Source organism: Doryrhamphus excisus, chromosome 3 (assembly GCF_030265055.1).
Source record: "Doryrhamphus excisus isolate RoL2022-K1 chromosome 3, RoL_Dexc_1.0, whole genome shotgun sequence".
NCBI lineage: Eukaryota > Metazoa > Chordata > Actinopteri > Syngnathiformes > Syngnathidae > Doryrhamphus > Doryrhamphus excisus.
The window spans coordinates 27,203,679-27,220,137 of record NC_080468.1 but is presented as its reverse complement, the minus strand read 5'-3'; the positions used below and the strand labels follow the sequence as shown (position 1 = coordinate 27,220,137).

Here is a 16,459-nt window from a genome sequence, read left to right as displayed (position 1 = left end):
TCTCATTTTGTCTCTCATAGTTGAAGCGTACCTATGATGAAAATTACAGGCCTCTCTCATCTTTTTAAGTGGGAGAACTTGCACAATTGGTGGCTGACTAAATACTTTTTTGCCCCACTGTACTAGACATTAGGAGTCACGGCTCTTTGATTAGGCTGTCAGACAACTTTGTCATGTCCTTCCTGCATTTCTTTGACTGACTTTTACACTTCCCCTCCCTGCTACTGTCCTCTATTCACGATCCTCACATTAACCAACATGAGCGAGGAATATAAAAGGCCAAGAAAACAATCAAAGGAGCGCCTCTCCTTTCCTGTGACTTGTCTGCATGGGCGGATTTTTTTAAAGAGCACCACACCAAACATGTCTATCTTGGATGATCATGATATGTACACGCGCGTGCACACACACACACACACACACAGTGGAGCGGAACCTTGGTTAGAGTGCTTTTTGGAAATTTATGCCATAATTTTGCCTCAGTTTGCGTACATTTTCTGGTTAGCGCACAATATGTCACGCCTCTTGTTGTTTTGTTAATAAACTACATGTGTCCAACAGAGTCCAATGTCCTTGTTAGCATCCAATTAGCTTGTCACGATGGCCAGAAGCTGAGTCCCGCGTCAATGTTTTTTATGGTTATAGTCATAAAACCATTTTAAATGGACAGAAATGACAAATTAAAATGAACATTTAAGGTTACTTTTATCTTCATTGAAGACGTTCCCAAAGACAGGCTGTGGAAGCACAATCATATCCTTTGATTTTCAGTAAAGGCCCTGGTCTCGGGCCTAACTAGTTACCCGAGTAATCGAAACAGAAGGCTTCAGATTAATCAAGTAAGAAAATATCGGCAGCGAAAATGTGTTTTGTGTTAAGGTTTTTGGCTTTTGAGAAGGCAAAGTATTTCTAATGTGAAAAATGGATTCGGTGAGCTTAGGTTTAATCAGACCTTCTGGGACAGATGAATGATGCTAACCAAGGTTCTGTAGTAAATATATAAATAAAGCAGTCCAATTAAATGCAAATAAATCCAGGCAGGAATGAAGCATACACAGACGAGCTCACACATATCAAAACCAGTTACAGCGCTCGTGAACAATTCTGCCAAACACAAACATGTGGAGACACACTTGTGGCGCTAACTCACGTTTATGCAGCTGCCTCAAGGCCTGACATACACACACATGCTCGCTTGCACACACGCACACACACACACAGACAAGACAAAACATTAAAAATACAAACTTAGGCTGTGAAACGACGTTCAACTTCAAAACGGATTGTTGAGCTGTGTATCAAAGGCTGAAAAATAAGCATGGCTTAGCCCTGAGGCTGAAATTATTAACTGCTAATAACACTGGCACCAACACTAAAAGTGGGCGTTGTCGTAATTGGCATGAAATGAGCACCAAGAAATGGATGGATGCATTATGGATGGACGGGTGCATGGATGGATGGACAGATGCATGGATGGATGGACAGATGGATCATGGACGTATCAATGGATGCATGGACAGATGGATGGATGGATGGATGGATGCATGGATAGATGGACAGATGGATGCATGGACGCATGGACGGATTGATGGATGCATGGACAGATGGATGGATCCATGGATGGAAGGACGGATGGATGGATGCATGGATGGAAGGATGGATGGATGGATGCATTGATGGATGGACAGATGGATGCATTGACGTATGGCTGGATGGATGGATGTATGGATGCATGGCTGGACCAATGGACGGACAGATGGATGCATGGATGGATGCATAGACGGATCGATGAATGCATGGATGGATGGATGGATGCGTGCATGCATGGATGGATTGATGCATGGATGGACGCATGGATGGATGGACGGATAGATGCATGGACGGATGGATACATGGATGGATGCATGAACGCATGGATGTATGGACACATCGAAGGATGCATGGATGGATGCATGCATGGATGGATGGATGGACGGATGGATGCATGGATGGATGGATGGATGGATGATTCTTCTCTACCATAAACCCTTTGAACCATGGTACTAACAACTGAATAGCTTCATTAAATGATAATTAATGAACAGAATGTGCTTCACATTCGGGATTGGCCATGATTTGCAATTCATTTTTCTGAGGTTTTGAAATATTGTGCTACCTTGTAGGTAAAAGTGAACTCATGATTTCATTATGGCATCACTCAACGATCATAACACAAACTTTTCATATGTACAGGGATATTTTTGCAACGTACTTGTGCCGTTGATGCTACGTGTAGTAAAAGGGTAGCTTCATTCATTCAGTAACTATTGTAGGCCATAGATTTGAAGCGGAGCACTTCCTCAGTTCTTCATTGGAACTGAGTCCATGTGCACCCACAGATAATGTCAACATGGAATAGTGCAAGTGACCAAGCGAAAGAGGGGAGGAAGCTGTCACATTATCAAATGACACACTCAACTTCCCCCTACCAAACCACTCACGCCGTGTGTGTGTGTGCGTGTGTGTGTGAGTGAGTGTGTGTGTGTGCAGAAAGTACCTCCAGCAAAAGTGTGTGTTATGCAAAGCCCTTGTTCCAAGTTAATTCCCTGTGGCTGTCTGACTTGAGCCAGGGAGGTAATCTCTATTAGATCGCTACTTGTACCTGCCAACAAACGATCCAGCTGGCTTATGTTAAATACACGCTCGCTAAAATGCTACAAACATAGCCACACACTTTGGGTCACGGACTGCACGAGTTGTGCTTTTATTGTTGTAATTTTCAGTTTCTGTGTATTCCGGGGTGAATACACACACTCTAAACGCACAAAACTGTACTCTATCTTTAAATCCTTAAATACAATACAACCTCACAGCTAGGAGATGCGGGTTAAATTCCACCCTCGGCCATCTCTGTGTGGAGTTTGCATGTTCTCCCCGTGCATGCGTGGGTTTTCTCCGGGTACGCCAGTTTCCTCCCACATTCCAAAAACATGCTAGGTTAATTGGCGACTCAAAATTGTCCATAGGTATGAATGTGAGTGTGAATGGTTGTTTGTCTATATGTGGCCTGTGATTGGCTGGCCACCAGTCCAGGGTGTACCCTGCCTCTCGCCCAAAGACAGCTGAGTGGGATAGGCTCCAGCACCCCGTGACCCTCGTGAGGATAAGCGGTAGAAAATGAATGAATGAATGAATGAATACAATACAACCTTGATTTTCGTATAAAAATTTTGCCAAATTGTTGCCCCATATTTAGATTATTGTACACTATCGTATGTAACAAACCACTGTATTTTATGCTTTGCTGTAATGTATGTAATGTATTGCACTGAATACAGCAATCCCTCATGCCTCGCCAAGTGAATTTGCGTGAAATAGGATTCTTTCTTATTAAAAAGGAACTTATTTTTATAGGTAGCGCATAGGAAACATGTTTATGGCCTTCTAAATATGGGTTTTAACATTATTAGACCCCTCTGGGCATTAAATAACAACCATATAGTCACCTTTACACTCATATTACCAAATCAACATCAGGGGTTCAGAGTTGAGTTTTAGCTAGACGACACCCAACTCAAACCTGCTTGTTTATTCGGCCATCTTGGATGACACCAAATACTACGGCCTCCTGTACGGCATACTTAAACAAATCAGAATATTACACAAACAACTCTGTTTGCCCGTATTGTACCACTAAGAGGAGTGGCATTCCCAAACAAAGGACCCCTTGGCATTGGTGATTCGGTCCAGCTTGTCCGCTTGTCCTTATGACTCTTCAACACAAAACAACCAAAAAGATTATGTTTAGTCCAATTACTCGATTAATCGAAGGAATTTTCAGTTGAATACTAAAATATTCAATAGCTGCAGCCCTGTTGTACTGTACTCATCAAGTTGGGTAAGTTGGCTAACACTTTCTATTGTTTGTTTAGCGTTGGTGTGTCAAGACCCAATTAGGGGTTGAATTGGCGGTCTGTGGTGAGGCAATTACATCCCTGGGGGGGACTCAGGTGATATTGACATGTCCATTACAGCTTGTAGGAAGGAGGGGGGTGAAGAATGAGGGAATCTGGGAAGGATAGCCACCCCCATCATTGACCCCGTCTGTGCAACATCCTGCCCATTTTCCCATGGCGTAGAGAAAATGAGCGAGATTAAGAAGAGTGTTGTTGCAAGAAATGGTAGTGGGGCCGGGGAGGGGGGGGGGTGTAAATATGGGAGTACGGAAGACGATAGAGGGAAATAAAAGTAATAAAAATGTCAGAAGAAAAAAAAGGAGGACGCAGGGCAAAGAGGGAGGAAATGTCATCCTGCAGTTTATGCTAGAGGAACAACTTTTCCCTTTCTCTCTCTCTGTGTGTGTGTGTGTGTATGAGTGCATGTGTTTATGTGCGAGACAGATTCCAGCTGTCCAGCTGTCACAGATCCGAGTTGAATTTATGCAAATTTAAATGCAGCAAAAGGAGGCAGCAAAGACCATAAAAGACACACCAGCTATAATGTACACTCCAGTATAAGGGGTGGGGGTGGGGGTGGGGGGGCATTAGCACACGGGACAGAGGAGACACGCATTAGCCTGAGGGTGCCAATGTATGCTGTTGGAGCTTGACTAACTTTCAACCGTAGTCATTCACTCCACATTTCAGCAGTTAAACAAAGTTCTATTGCTGGGACAGCCTAACTGCATACATTAGCAAAGAGGCAGGAAATCTCTCTGAGGTGATACATAAAATAAAGAATAGTGTGCAGCACGTGAAGGCAACGCTCAGCCCCATCCTGTATGTGATGTAAGTGAATCCAGCTGTCGCTACTTTTAAATATTTTGACTAAATTCAAAGCCTGTGCAAAGCAACCGGGCTAAGTCGAGTATAAACCAGCAGTGAGGCTGCAGTTCCAAGTGAAAAAGGAAAGAAGGAAAAAAAAACAGTGCAGGCGGGGTGTGCCTCTCTTCTTTTTCACTGCCAAACCACTGTGCGCATGTGTGTCGGCCGCGTCTTATCACCACAGGCAAAGACGGACAGAAGGGGGGGGGAAAGGTTGGGGAGGAAAATATGGAGGAATTAAAAAAAGAAGACATAAAGCAGACGGAGGAGAGGAAAGAGATAATCCAGACTGCACATTTCAACGATGTGAATGATGACGGATGGACAAGGCAATGTTCAAATCATCCCAAGATAACTGTTAGAATAATCCCCTTCAGAATAACTTGAAAGGCTTTCATGGAGCGTTCAAAACCATAAAAGGCATCTGCAAAATCCCACGCCAGACTGTGGCATCACAACCTGGAAATGGATTTAACGCATATTACTTCCTCCCACACCTCAATGAGGAAGTAATAATAATTGACTGGCGAAACAAAACCCGCTATCATCTGTGACATTCATAAGGACTAGATAGGACACTGGAGATCAAATATTTTGGGTCCCGCTATTCCGAGAAATGGGTTCCCATCCAAATACCCTTGTCATCTGTGTAAGGCTGCTCTCATTAATAATAGCTGGATATGTGTGTTGCTGTGTCCCCTTTCCTGCCACTCCGCTCTGCCCTCAAAATTCTCCTGGGGGGCCACAAAGCCAAATTAAAGGCTTGAATGTAGCTGAAATAACAGTCTGAAAGAAAAGCATCAAGGCGGGAATAATTGTACTGGATAATTTACGTAAAGCAGAATGAAAGGATGCTGGGTACCACCTTGGTACATTTGGTACCTAGGGCTGGGCGATATACTGATATTTTTAAAATATCCAGCAGTATTCTCGTGTTAAATGATGCCAAAGTTTCAGATAATGGGGTTTGCACATGGCTGCATGGCGACCAAATGGTTATCACGCAGGCCACACAGCTAGGAGACCCGGGTTCGATTCCACCCTTGACCATCTCTGTGTGGAGCTTGCACGTTCTCCCCATGCATGCGTGGGCTTTCTCGGGGTACTCCGGTTTCCTCCCACATTCCAAAAACATGCTAGGTTAATTAGCGACTTGTCCATAGGTATGAATGTGAGTGTGAATGGTTGTTTGTTTATATGTGCCCTGTGATTGGCTGGCCACCAGTCCAGGGTGTACCCCGCCTCTCGCCCGAAGAAAGCTGGGATAGGTTCCAGCACCTCCGTGACCCTCGTGAGGATAAGCGGTAGAAAATGAATGAATGAATGAATAAAAAAAAGGTTTGCAAATTTGGAAGTGAGACCTGAAAGAAGTTTGGGATTTTCTTTTGGGAAGTTTTAGAAAGTTTTTTTTCCCCAACACCAGCTCACTGTGACTTCCTTATATGGGCATGCCCCCCTCCCTCCTCCTGCATGCACAGATAAGGGAGATACACTGGTTGGTTTTGATATCGTGCTTAAGGTAAACATCGATATTCTAAAAATATCGATATATCGCCCAGCCCTAATACATGTTAAGCTACATATAGGATGGAGGTTAGTGTTCTGGACTTTGGAGCAGACGCCTCAAGTCTGAATCTCGACCAGTAAGCATCCTCTGCATTCGTGAGGGAGGGCATCCGGAATTTAAAAGGCTCAAGCCAAAAATCACTATGCGGATCAAAAAGATCCGCTGTGGCAACTCCATAATCAAGAAAAAGCCGAAAGAAACAAGCAAAGCTACGTAGAGGAACAACTGAAAACATTGACATCTTAAAATTTGTCACGGGTGTCAACCCAAATGTAAAGGTACTCACCACCAAGAAACTAGAGTTATGGTCTGGCTTTGCCTTGTCATCAAAATATGCCAAGGGCCAATAAAATAATTAGCCGCGGCCTTGCTGGGCTGTACTTTGGACCCCCGAAACAACCCCCACCACCCTTAAGGCATGCGACGAGTGGCTGTAGTGCCATTTGTAATGACAACAAGCAGGAAGTGATGGCAAAACAAATATTGCGGCATGCCTGGCATTTCCAGGGAAGCACAGGGAAGTTTGGACTTCCAGGGAATAAAGAGACATTTGCATGTCCTGATACAGAAGCCTGACACATCATGCCCTCACCTCCATCTTTGTCAAACTACAGAAAGCCAGCATGAAGAGAGAAAGATTGAAATACGTTATCTTTGCTAAATAGTGTCATGGCTGCACCTCGGGCCATGGATGGCCTATTATCTCAACACACACACGCACACACACACAAAGTTAAAGTTCTGGTTCTGTTGGATGAACATACCTTAGGAATAATTAGTCGTCCAGAAATGACTGGAGGTTTGGTGTGTATGAAGAAGGAAAAGCAGGGACTGATGTAGTTAATTGAAATGTCTTATCAGTTGGAAATCATGGCCATGGAGGGTTAAGCCATAGTTCTGGATGATGAGTGAGAATTTGATATTCCTGACTACACTCTCCATTTCCCCCCAACCCACATCCTGCTATCTCCTCCCCTGTTGCCACCAGCTAATTACATCCGCTAAATGCCCCCAACGTACAATCTAATATGGCCGCAGTAATGGCTTTAAGCAGTGGTGGGCAGGAAGGTCCAAGCGCCATGATGGACTAAAAAGGATGAGGAACGAGGGACACAACATGGAAGAAAGCCGTGATGTGCAACATATGTGTGTGTGTGCGTTAAAACCCTATTGTGGTCATTCGATCATGTAAGTGTGTGTGTGTTTCTCACCAGGTTGGCGCCTCCTGTCCAGTACAGAAAGAATCCATCTGGGTCCACTTTCAGGGTTACCAGGGTGGGGGACCCGCTGTTGGGCTCCTGGATGGTGACAGAAATAAAACACAAATAATGACCAACCACCACTGAAGATTATGGACAATAAAATATGACCATTTATTTATGATGCTGTGCCATAGGATACTGTGTTGGGGGACAAAAGCAGCACTTAAGTTGCTTACTAAACATAATTAGGCTACCATTTACATTGGAAATGTAATGTAATGTAAATTCATTGGAAATAATACCAAATGCACATTGGTATTCAAATCGATACATCATGCATCATTTTTCTCAATGATCTCACCATGACAGAAGATAATCTTGCATTAACATGTCATTAGTATGATCATTTTGTGGCGTCACACACACACACAGGCTCCATAACAGCCGGCAATCACACTGGATACCCAGCAGACAAAGTATCCAGATATCCTAATGCTGTTTATTTACTGACGGATGACTGACATCATCGTTCAGCCCAGCAGATAACCAAAACCATTCCAGACCAATGAAGACAAACACACAAAATATTTCCCAACATTAAATAACAACTCAAAAATCCCAGGAAGCAATTTGGTGACCATAAGACATTTATGCAGTAGATCCCCGTTATTCCTGGGGTTACATTCCAAGATCCCCAATAAATGGTGAAAAACACATCTAATATACACAGAGTGGTGTAGCAATACAGGGCTATGCAGATTACAGCAGGGCATACGTTAATAAAAATGAAAAACAGCGTGACTACATTAGCGCCTAACACTGAGATTTACATAATATACTCGAACACCTCATGTGATCAGCCACAGCTCAGGTAGTGCAGTGCAAAAGAAAGGTGTTACTACCATGAAGTTGTCCATTGTCCTATATGAGTTGCAGGGTTGGGAATGGCGAACCACGAATAAGCAGGGGTCTACTGTATATAACATTGCTTGTATACTAAATTTGCCATGAGTGCCTTCCGTTTAGCACATCTTAGCATACAAAAACACAGTGGAAGAGCTAATCACAGCAGTACCAGCAGCTGGGAAACTATTTTTTTGCACACAAAAACGACACCACTTACTGTGGCCCATTCTGTGCACATAACACCGACACACCTTATTTCATTTAAAACATACCTTGAGTTTAGGCTCCACGCTCAGCTGACAGAGAACAGCAGAAGAGGAGGAGATTTAGAAGACGGAGAGATGTCAATGAAGACAGTAGAAAGAGAAAAGGGGGTATTATTATTAAGACACCAATAAGGTGTTGTGCTGCTGATGCCACTTCTAATGCCAACATTGTATAGCAACCAATGATACGATGATATAACTTAACATGGAACATCTACTGGACGCTATAAAACAAACATGTGACCCGTGTTTACTTACAACTGAAACTCTGAATCCACATTGTAATTTCCATTAGAAAGCGTGTCGGCCGACTATGGGCGGGAATTCCACAGGGATGGACAGAACACGCAAACACAGTCAAACATTCACCCAGGGGAATTTGCTCTATCGGGACATGTGACCTCTAACTACTTCTGTTTGACTTAATTGAATGAAAGGCCACTCAACCTTAAAGAAAAAGTGCATTTTCTTTGGAGTTTTGCACTTGTTCGAAATCATCAAACAAATGTAAATATTAGTCACAAAATGCATTTTAAATGATAGTTTAAAATGCATTTTAAAATGCAATCCAAACCTACATGTTCCTGTGTGAAAAAGTGACTGCCCCCTAAACCAAGTAACTAGCAGCAACTGCAATCAAGCGATAACTTGCAATGAGTCTCTTACAGCGCTGTGGAGAAGTTTTGGCCCACTCATCTTTGCAGAATTGTTGTCATTCAGCCACATTGGAGACTTTTCCAGCATGAAGCACCCTTTTAAGGTCATGCCACAGTATCTCAATAGGATTCTGGTCAGGACAGCAACTCCAAAGTCTTCATTTGGTTTTTCTTCAGTCATTCAGAGGTGGACTTGCTAGTGTGTTTTGGATCATTGTCCTGCTGCAGAACCCACGTTTGATGGGCCGGGCATTCTCCTTTTTGGTAGACAACAGAATTCATGGTTCCATTGATCACAGAAAGTCTTCAAGGTCCTGAAGCAGCAAAACAGCCCCAGACCATCACACTACCACCACCATATTTTACTGTTGGTATGATGTTCTTTTTCTGAAATTTGTCGTTACTTTTACGTCATATATAACTTTTGTCTTGTCAGTATTTTCCCAAAGGTCTTGGTGTTCATCAAGATTTTTTCTGGCAAAATTGAGACGAGCCTTAATGTTCTTTTTGTTCAGCAGTGGCTTTGGTCTTGGAGCCGTTTTTGCCCAGTGTCTTCCTTATGATGGAGTCATGAAGACTGACTTAACTGATGCAGTTAGGGGCAGAACGGGGCAGAACCTGCAGTTCTTTGGATGTTGTGGGGTCTTATGTGACCTTTTGGATGAGTTATTTCTGTGCTCTTGGGGTCATTTTGATTGGCTGGCCACTCCTGGGAAGGTTCACCAGGAATGGCCATGTTTTCGCCATTTGTGGATAATGGCTCTCACTGTGGTTTGCTGGAGTACCAAAGCTTTATCATGAATGTACCTGTTAAGGCATGATCAAATCATCTATATAGACACATAAAATGTTGTTTGAGGTTTGTTAGAGGGTTAGAGTTTGTTTCATGAATTGTTAGCTCCTCATGCTAACATGTTTTCTCTTTCTCGAGAGCGCACAGAAGAGAGAAAGAAATATCTGTTCATGTTTCACATAAGGAATGTGATGAAGGGTACAATTTTCCTTTAAGAAAAGTGGAGGCGTGTTGGCCACAGCTGAAATGTTTACTTTCAGTCCCGTGTGTGGGTCGTGGGTCTAAAATTGGACCCACTCCTTAATTAAGCACCTTTGGAGGTTGCCTCCCTCTGTGTCAATCAGCCGTTTCTTTCCCCCCCCAACGACTTTTTCAACTCCCTAATTGATGGCCGGGACCACTTCTCCTGCCCTGACCTTCTGACACACACACTCATTACCTGACCGTAATGTCACACACACACACACACACACGAGTTGAACCCCTCTCTGGTGCTTCAGGCATCCTTCTGCTAATGAGCACCACTTATCCTCTCTTCCTAGACGACTTCCTCAACACAATTTGTGTTCCAGTCCATGTTGTGAACAGAATGTGCAACACGGAGCCCCTGAGTGTTATTAATATACCTTCAAATGGTCTTTGACTAACTTTTTTTTTTTGCTGGTTCATTATTTATTTTGTGAACGATAAGTGGACACCGCCTCCTTGAATCGTGATGTATGCGGCGGAAAACATTTGGCCGTCGCCGCTTTAGACTTTAGCACATAGACGTTCAGATGTCTTCACACACTTTGCATGTGGCTGTGATTGACCTTCCACCTCTCTCTCTCCATCCTTCAAGCAATCTCTGCCCTGTTTCTCACCCTTCTGTGAGGACGTCAGGCGTGTTTGTCAGCACGATGTCAGAACATCCCGAGCTCTCGGGTACGAGTGACTCAGTTGTGCTCCCGATCTGCCATCTTTCTCGGTAGAGCAGTGGTAAATTAAGGACTTAATCAGCGCCATGGGCTCATAAAACACCGTGCAGAGAAAGAAAAGGGTAATTTGTGCACACTGGCGGAAGCAAAGGTTAACAACGTGGATGAAGAGAGGTTATAAAATGACAAGTTCCAACATGCAGACAGACATGCAACAGAGTGAGTCCTCACATTCTCACCAAAATATGAAGCTACACTGAAGACAACAGCAAAAATGTTCTGTAGAAGATGAGGAGGTGCAATTTCTGGCTGTTTTACAATAAAGTTGAGTTAAACTAAACCTAAAAAGCGTGGCGCTCACTATGTTGCCAAATGGAGGCTGCGTGTAGCGTGGAGAAAGACAGCCAAGTTGCATGGTGTTGGCTTAATTGGACGCTCGGGAGGAATTTTAACTGAATCCAAGATGGAATTCATCTCAATTGAATTGCGACCGAGCTAAAGAGGGTGGAGCAGTAGCGGAGGCGGCGGCACCAAACTGTGGGAGGGAAAGAGAGAGAGAGAGACCAAGAGAGACAGAAGATGTTTTGCTTGGAACTTTACAACAAGCTGGAGCAGGAAGTTATTTGATTTGATTCCTACTCCTCCCAACCACATTGTGTGTGTGTGTGTGTCATTTGAGGTGCCCAACAGTACAATTCCCGAAGCCAGCTGTGTCTAAACTTTTGAAAAATTAACAAAAATTAACCCAAAGCAGTCCAGGACATACTAACTAGTTAAATAGCTCAAATAAAAAAGCTAATATGTCTTATTTGTATTATTTGTATTATTATGATAACAGTTGAACTGACAATATCCTAGATCCCATTTGTGGAAAAGCCACAAATAAATGTTTAAATAGAAACCAGCTGTGGGCCGCAAATGGCCCTCAGGCCAGACATTGGACACCACTGCCCACAGCCATTTAGAAACACAGCTCCTGTTGTGACGCAGACAGATTTGAACCACATCGCAACAACAAGGAGGCACGTACGACGCGGAAAAAGCGAGGAGGAAGAGAGGAGAAAATATGAGGTATGAAAGAATGGAGAGAAAAGAAGCATGAAGGAATGACGGTGTGATGAGACGATTGGAGGGAAGGAGGGTCAAAATGGGATTTTCTTGTAAACAAGTGCCGTTGGGAACTTTATATTTGAGTGTCCTTACTTTGCTGGGATCCTTAAGGAATATGCTGCATTTTTTACTGTCAACTGTATATTCAGCAAAACTCTAGAAAATGGCATCAATAAGACAATTAAAAAAAAATAGAAATTACATGTTTAAATCTGTGTATTGGTTAGGTAACTTTCAAATGTGCTCCCATCATTATGAAGCCACACTCTTCCTGCTCTTCCCCATGTCACACAAATCACACACATCTCTGGGGATGCTTTTGTGTATATGCACACGCAGCAAACATTTACGTGACTACCAGACCGGCCATGAACATCGATCATCTTATTTGGCCCACGGGACAATTTCTGAATTGCGGTAAATACAGACATTTATTTGTTCAATCTGTTCTTTTAAACCGCCATTGGTAAAATGTGCTGGCCGGTGGTACTGTTTTTATCATTTTTGGTTTGGAGCCAAAGAAGGACTGCACTTTAAATGAACTTCTAGTGGAAGCAAGAAGTGTCAAAATATTGAAAGACAAGTTATATGTAGTATTCTGGTCACTTGGCATCAGTAATGTTATGAGACATGATGTTAAGATTACATCACCTTAGGGCCCTATTAAATCCATTTTATTATTTCTACTAATTCCATTTTTATTTTTTTGGAATCACAGTTTTTCCCCTTTTATATTTATCTTATCAGCATAGTGTTGCTTATTGGGTTAGTGAAAAAAATGTCTGTTAATTAAATGCACAAATCCTAATATTTATTGATGCAATACATGAATGGTCAAGTTTGCCCAGTAATTGAGAGACGGATGTAGCCTGGCTAACTTTTCTAATGGGATGCCAGCCTAGCATACACTGCTACTAAATCTTCAACAAACGAATGTCTGTGTTTGTGATTAAGGAAAATGTAGTCACCCATGCAATTCCAATATATCGCCATGACCTTTCACACCGCGTGGTGAGCCAAGCCGACATGTCATGGCTAAGACGGACATGCCAATGCTGAGATCAAATGAAAAAAGGTTCCCCTCTCATTCTGTGTGGAAATGGTACATTTTTGGCTTCTTTGTCCTATTTCTCCACTGCGTTTGAAACACTTCTTTTAGGTCTTAAATTGGATAGGCTAACTAGTTAGCTTGCTGAGCCGCTGTGGCGTAGTGGTTAGCTTTCTGGAGCAAATGCCCCAGGTTCGAATCTCCACTAGTAAGCATCATTGGTATTCATCAGGAAGGGCACATACATCAAAAGATTCACTGTGGCGGCTCCATAATCAGGAAAAAGCTGAAAGAAACAAACAAATAACTAGTTAGCTCATTAGCTAGCTTGCTAGCTTTCTATGCTAGCAGTAGCCGTCTTATGTCCTGCAGTGATCCCATTACCTGCACAATGTTATGTAAAAGTGACTATAGGGGTGTTATTTCATGTCTACAGGGCTCTAGTAATGTTAAAAACTGATTTAAAAAGCCATAAACAGGTTTCTGCAAAAAAAAATAGTCTGTGCATTAACATTGAATCCCACTTAACACACTTCTGCGTCTTCAAGCTGTCATCCGTTATTATTAAATGTTCAGTGCCTGATAATAGAGGACTGCAAGAAAGTGGACTATTTAGTAAGAAAACAACAGCTTTGTCTTAAAACATGTCGTTCATCATTGAGGCCATGATAATTTCTTTAGAGTTATTTTGGAAAATTCCTACGTTCCCAGGGTATAAAGATGTCCATCAAGAAGCCCCCAGAGGTTTCATGTTAATATCTTAGCGAGGCATGAACCACTTCAAATTCTGATGTCGCAATGGCACGTCAATGGCAGCCATCTCAGCCCCAAAATTCGCTTGAATGTTTTTCACCGAGGGGGAAGTGGATTGACTCGCCACGATTGACCTCGCCAGGTTGATTTGGTGTGTGAACAAAAAGGGACAGGAGAGGAAGAACGTGTGTGTTTTTGTGTATCTTTGCACGCTTAATAGCCAGCTTATGCTGGGAATTCCCATGGAGGAGTGGACAGAGAGCGTTAAGTGTGTGCAAGAGGGAGGAAATCAAAAAGACATGGCAGTTGTCGGCTTGCGTGACAAGAGGTTTCTTCTGAGGCCACGTTGGCTCATTGTCGCTGCGTGTGCTTCGACAGGCTGATGAATGAACTCCATGTCCGCGGACGCACAACATGCCTTCACACATTCGGAGAGGGCCGTTTGTGCTGCGAGCGGATGCAAACAAGCATCATATGACGTCTGTAAATAAGGAAGGATTGTGTGTTTGTTTTTGACAACACAACATTTAAAAAAGTCCCAAACCGGCTTCACACGGCGCACTTCCTGTGGAAATCGTAAATGGAAAACAGTCAAAGGTCCTGATTACAATGAACTTTGCTGATCACCATAACAACCCCCATCCTATGTAGCACTTCTGAATCAATAAGAGTGAAAATAAACATTTTAGCATGTTGTAATGTCTTTATACGTATAATGTGTTGTCTAGGTTTACACACACATACACCTTGCATGCATTCCTGTTGCAAACCAAAGACGGTTAGGGCTTGTAGTTTGATCAGCAGCCCAGTTAATCATTGACAGCCTCATACACACTTTAGACGTCCACGTAGAAGTCTCCCTGCAGAATGACCTCTACACACACACACACACACACATGCACACATACACACAAGTAAGCACATGCCAGCGTTGCCACACAACAATGCTGAGCTGGGTTGTATCCAAAAGGAGACCTATAGGAAGATAACAATGCTCAATGTGTATGTTTTCTGCCAGAGTGTGAAGAACCAGTTCTCGCTTTGATACAACACACCCCAAACATATTTTGATTAATGCCTGTCAATCAAATCAGTGCATGACCTCATTGACGTTGCGGTCAGAGCTTACACATCAGTTGTTGGTAAAAGCAGAAGAAGAAGAAGAAGAAGAAGCAGTGGGTGGTGGGTGAACTTGTGGAGGGAACATGAGCCCGAGTAGAACCGGCTTGACGAGAATGGAAGACAACACACACATTCAAGCTCTGCTTGCCTGCCTGCCTGCTGGCGACTGTAGGGGAACTTTCTAGGAGTGGAACTGATTAGAACATACACAGTTGCAAATAGTGGAGCTTGGAGCACACCTGCACTTTAAACACGAACCTGTCATGGGTGGGGGGTCAAGCCTTGAAGTGACCTGCGGTGTCACCATCACCCCATGACAACCAATGGAGGATCTGATTGTACAGTATGTACTTCCAAACAACTCATGTATGCAGTACACACACACACAAACAAAGATAAAGCTCACCTCGTCCCATTTGATGAACTTCCCCCCCTTTTTGAGCGCCTCATGGACGGACAAAGGTTTGAGCTGCAACGCGTGGACTCCCGGTTTGGCCCCGGCCATCGCGGGAGACTCTACCCGGGTGCCGACGCCTCGACCCCGGTTAAGGCGTGCGGCTCTCCTCGGGAAGAACTACCGCTTCGGTCTTCGCTTCCTCCTCCGCCTGTGACCCACCGGCTGCTGCTCTCTTCCGGGAAGAAGCCTCAGAGGTGGCGGTATAGTGGTGGCAGTGGCGGCGTGGGTGTTGACAAGTCTTCCAGCACAAGTTACTCGGAGATAGTTTGGAGAAACATTGACGAGAAGGACCCAGTCGCTGAAGGACGACACTCGGCTGCTCCGGCTCGTCCACGCCACACGGCGGCGGCGCGCATGGAAGTTCCAAGTTTTATTGCGGGGGTAGGGGGCTTGACCCGCGTTGTTTATTTGCGCAGTGTCCTTTAATCGCGCACTTGAGCCCTAAGGAGAGATCCTTTCCTTCCTTCCTCCCATGTCCCATCTGCTCGACCCCTTCATTGACTCCACAACTTTCTCAGCTTCCTCCCTCTCTCTCTTCTTCTTCTTCGTGTATCCTTCTCCTTCTTCTCTTCTCCTCCCAGCATGTTTTCTGTGGGCTTGAAGAAGAAAAAGGGGGTGTGTTTTTATTCATATCCTCTGTGTGGCCAGTGAAGTGTCATAAACTAGTGAAGTGTCATTATAGACTGCATTAGAATGTCTTTTTTTTTACACGTCAACATAAAACTCCTTCAGGAGGCTTTCTGGGAAGGAATTAAATTCTTAATTTATCTATTTAGATCAGGGGTCTCAAACACGCGGCCCGCGGGCCAAATGTAGCCCGCCGGACACTAGTTTGTGGCCCCCGCCTTGATATGAAAGTT

At 43.7% G+C, this 16,459-nt stretch overlaps 1 protein-coding gene across 1 annotated transcript in view; it reads right to left on the bottom strand.

The window, feature by feature from the left end:
* The window catches only part of plcb3 (phospholipase C, beta 3 (phosphatidylinositol-specific)), a 33,984-nt gene extending 17,789 nt beyond the window's left edge, over positions 1 to 16,195 (bottom strand). Inside the window, exons 1-2 of the mRNA XM_058068934.1 lie at positions 15,549 to 16,195; positions 7,581 to 7,667 (exon numbers count right to left, since the gene is read on the bottom strand). Of these exons, the coding sequence (XP_057924917.1) occupies positions 7,581 to 7,667; positions 15,549 to 15,647 (186 nt within the window). The 5' untranslated portion in view covers positions 15,648 to 16,195. The remainder of the gene's footprint in view (positions 1 to 7,580; positions 7,668 to 15,548) is intronic.
* Between the last annotated feature and the right edge of the window lie 264 nt (positions 16,196 to 16,459).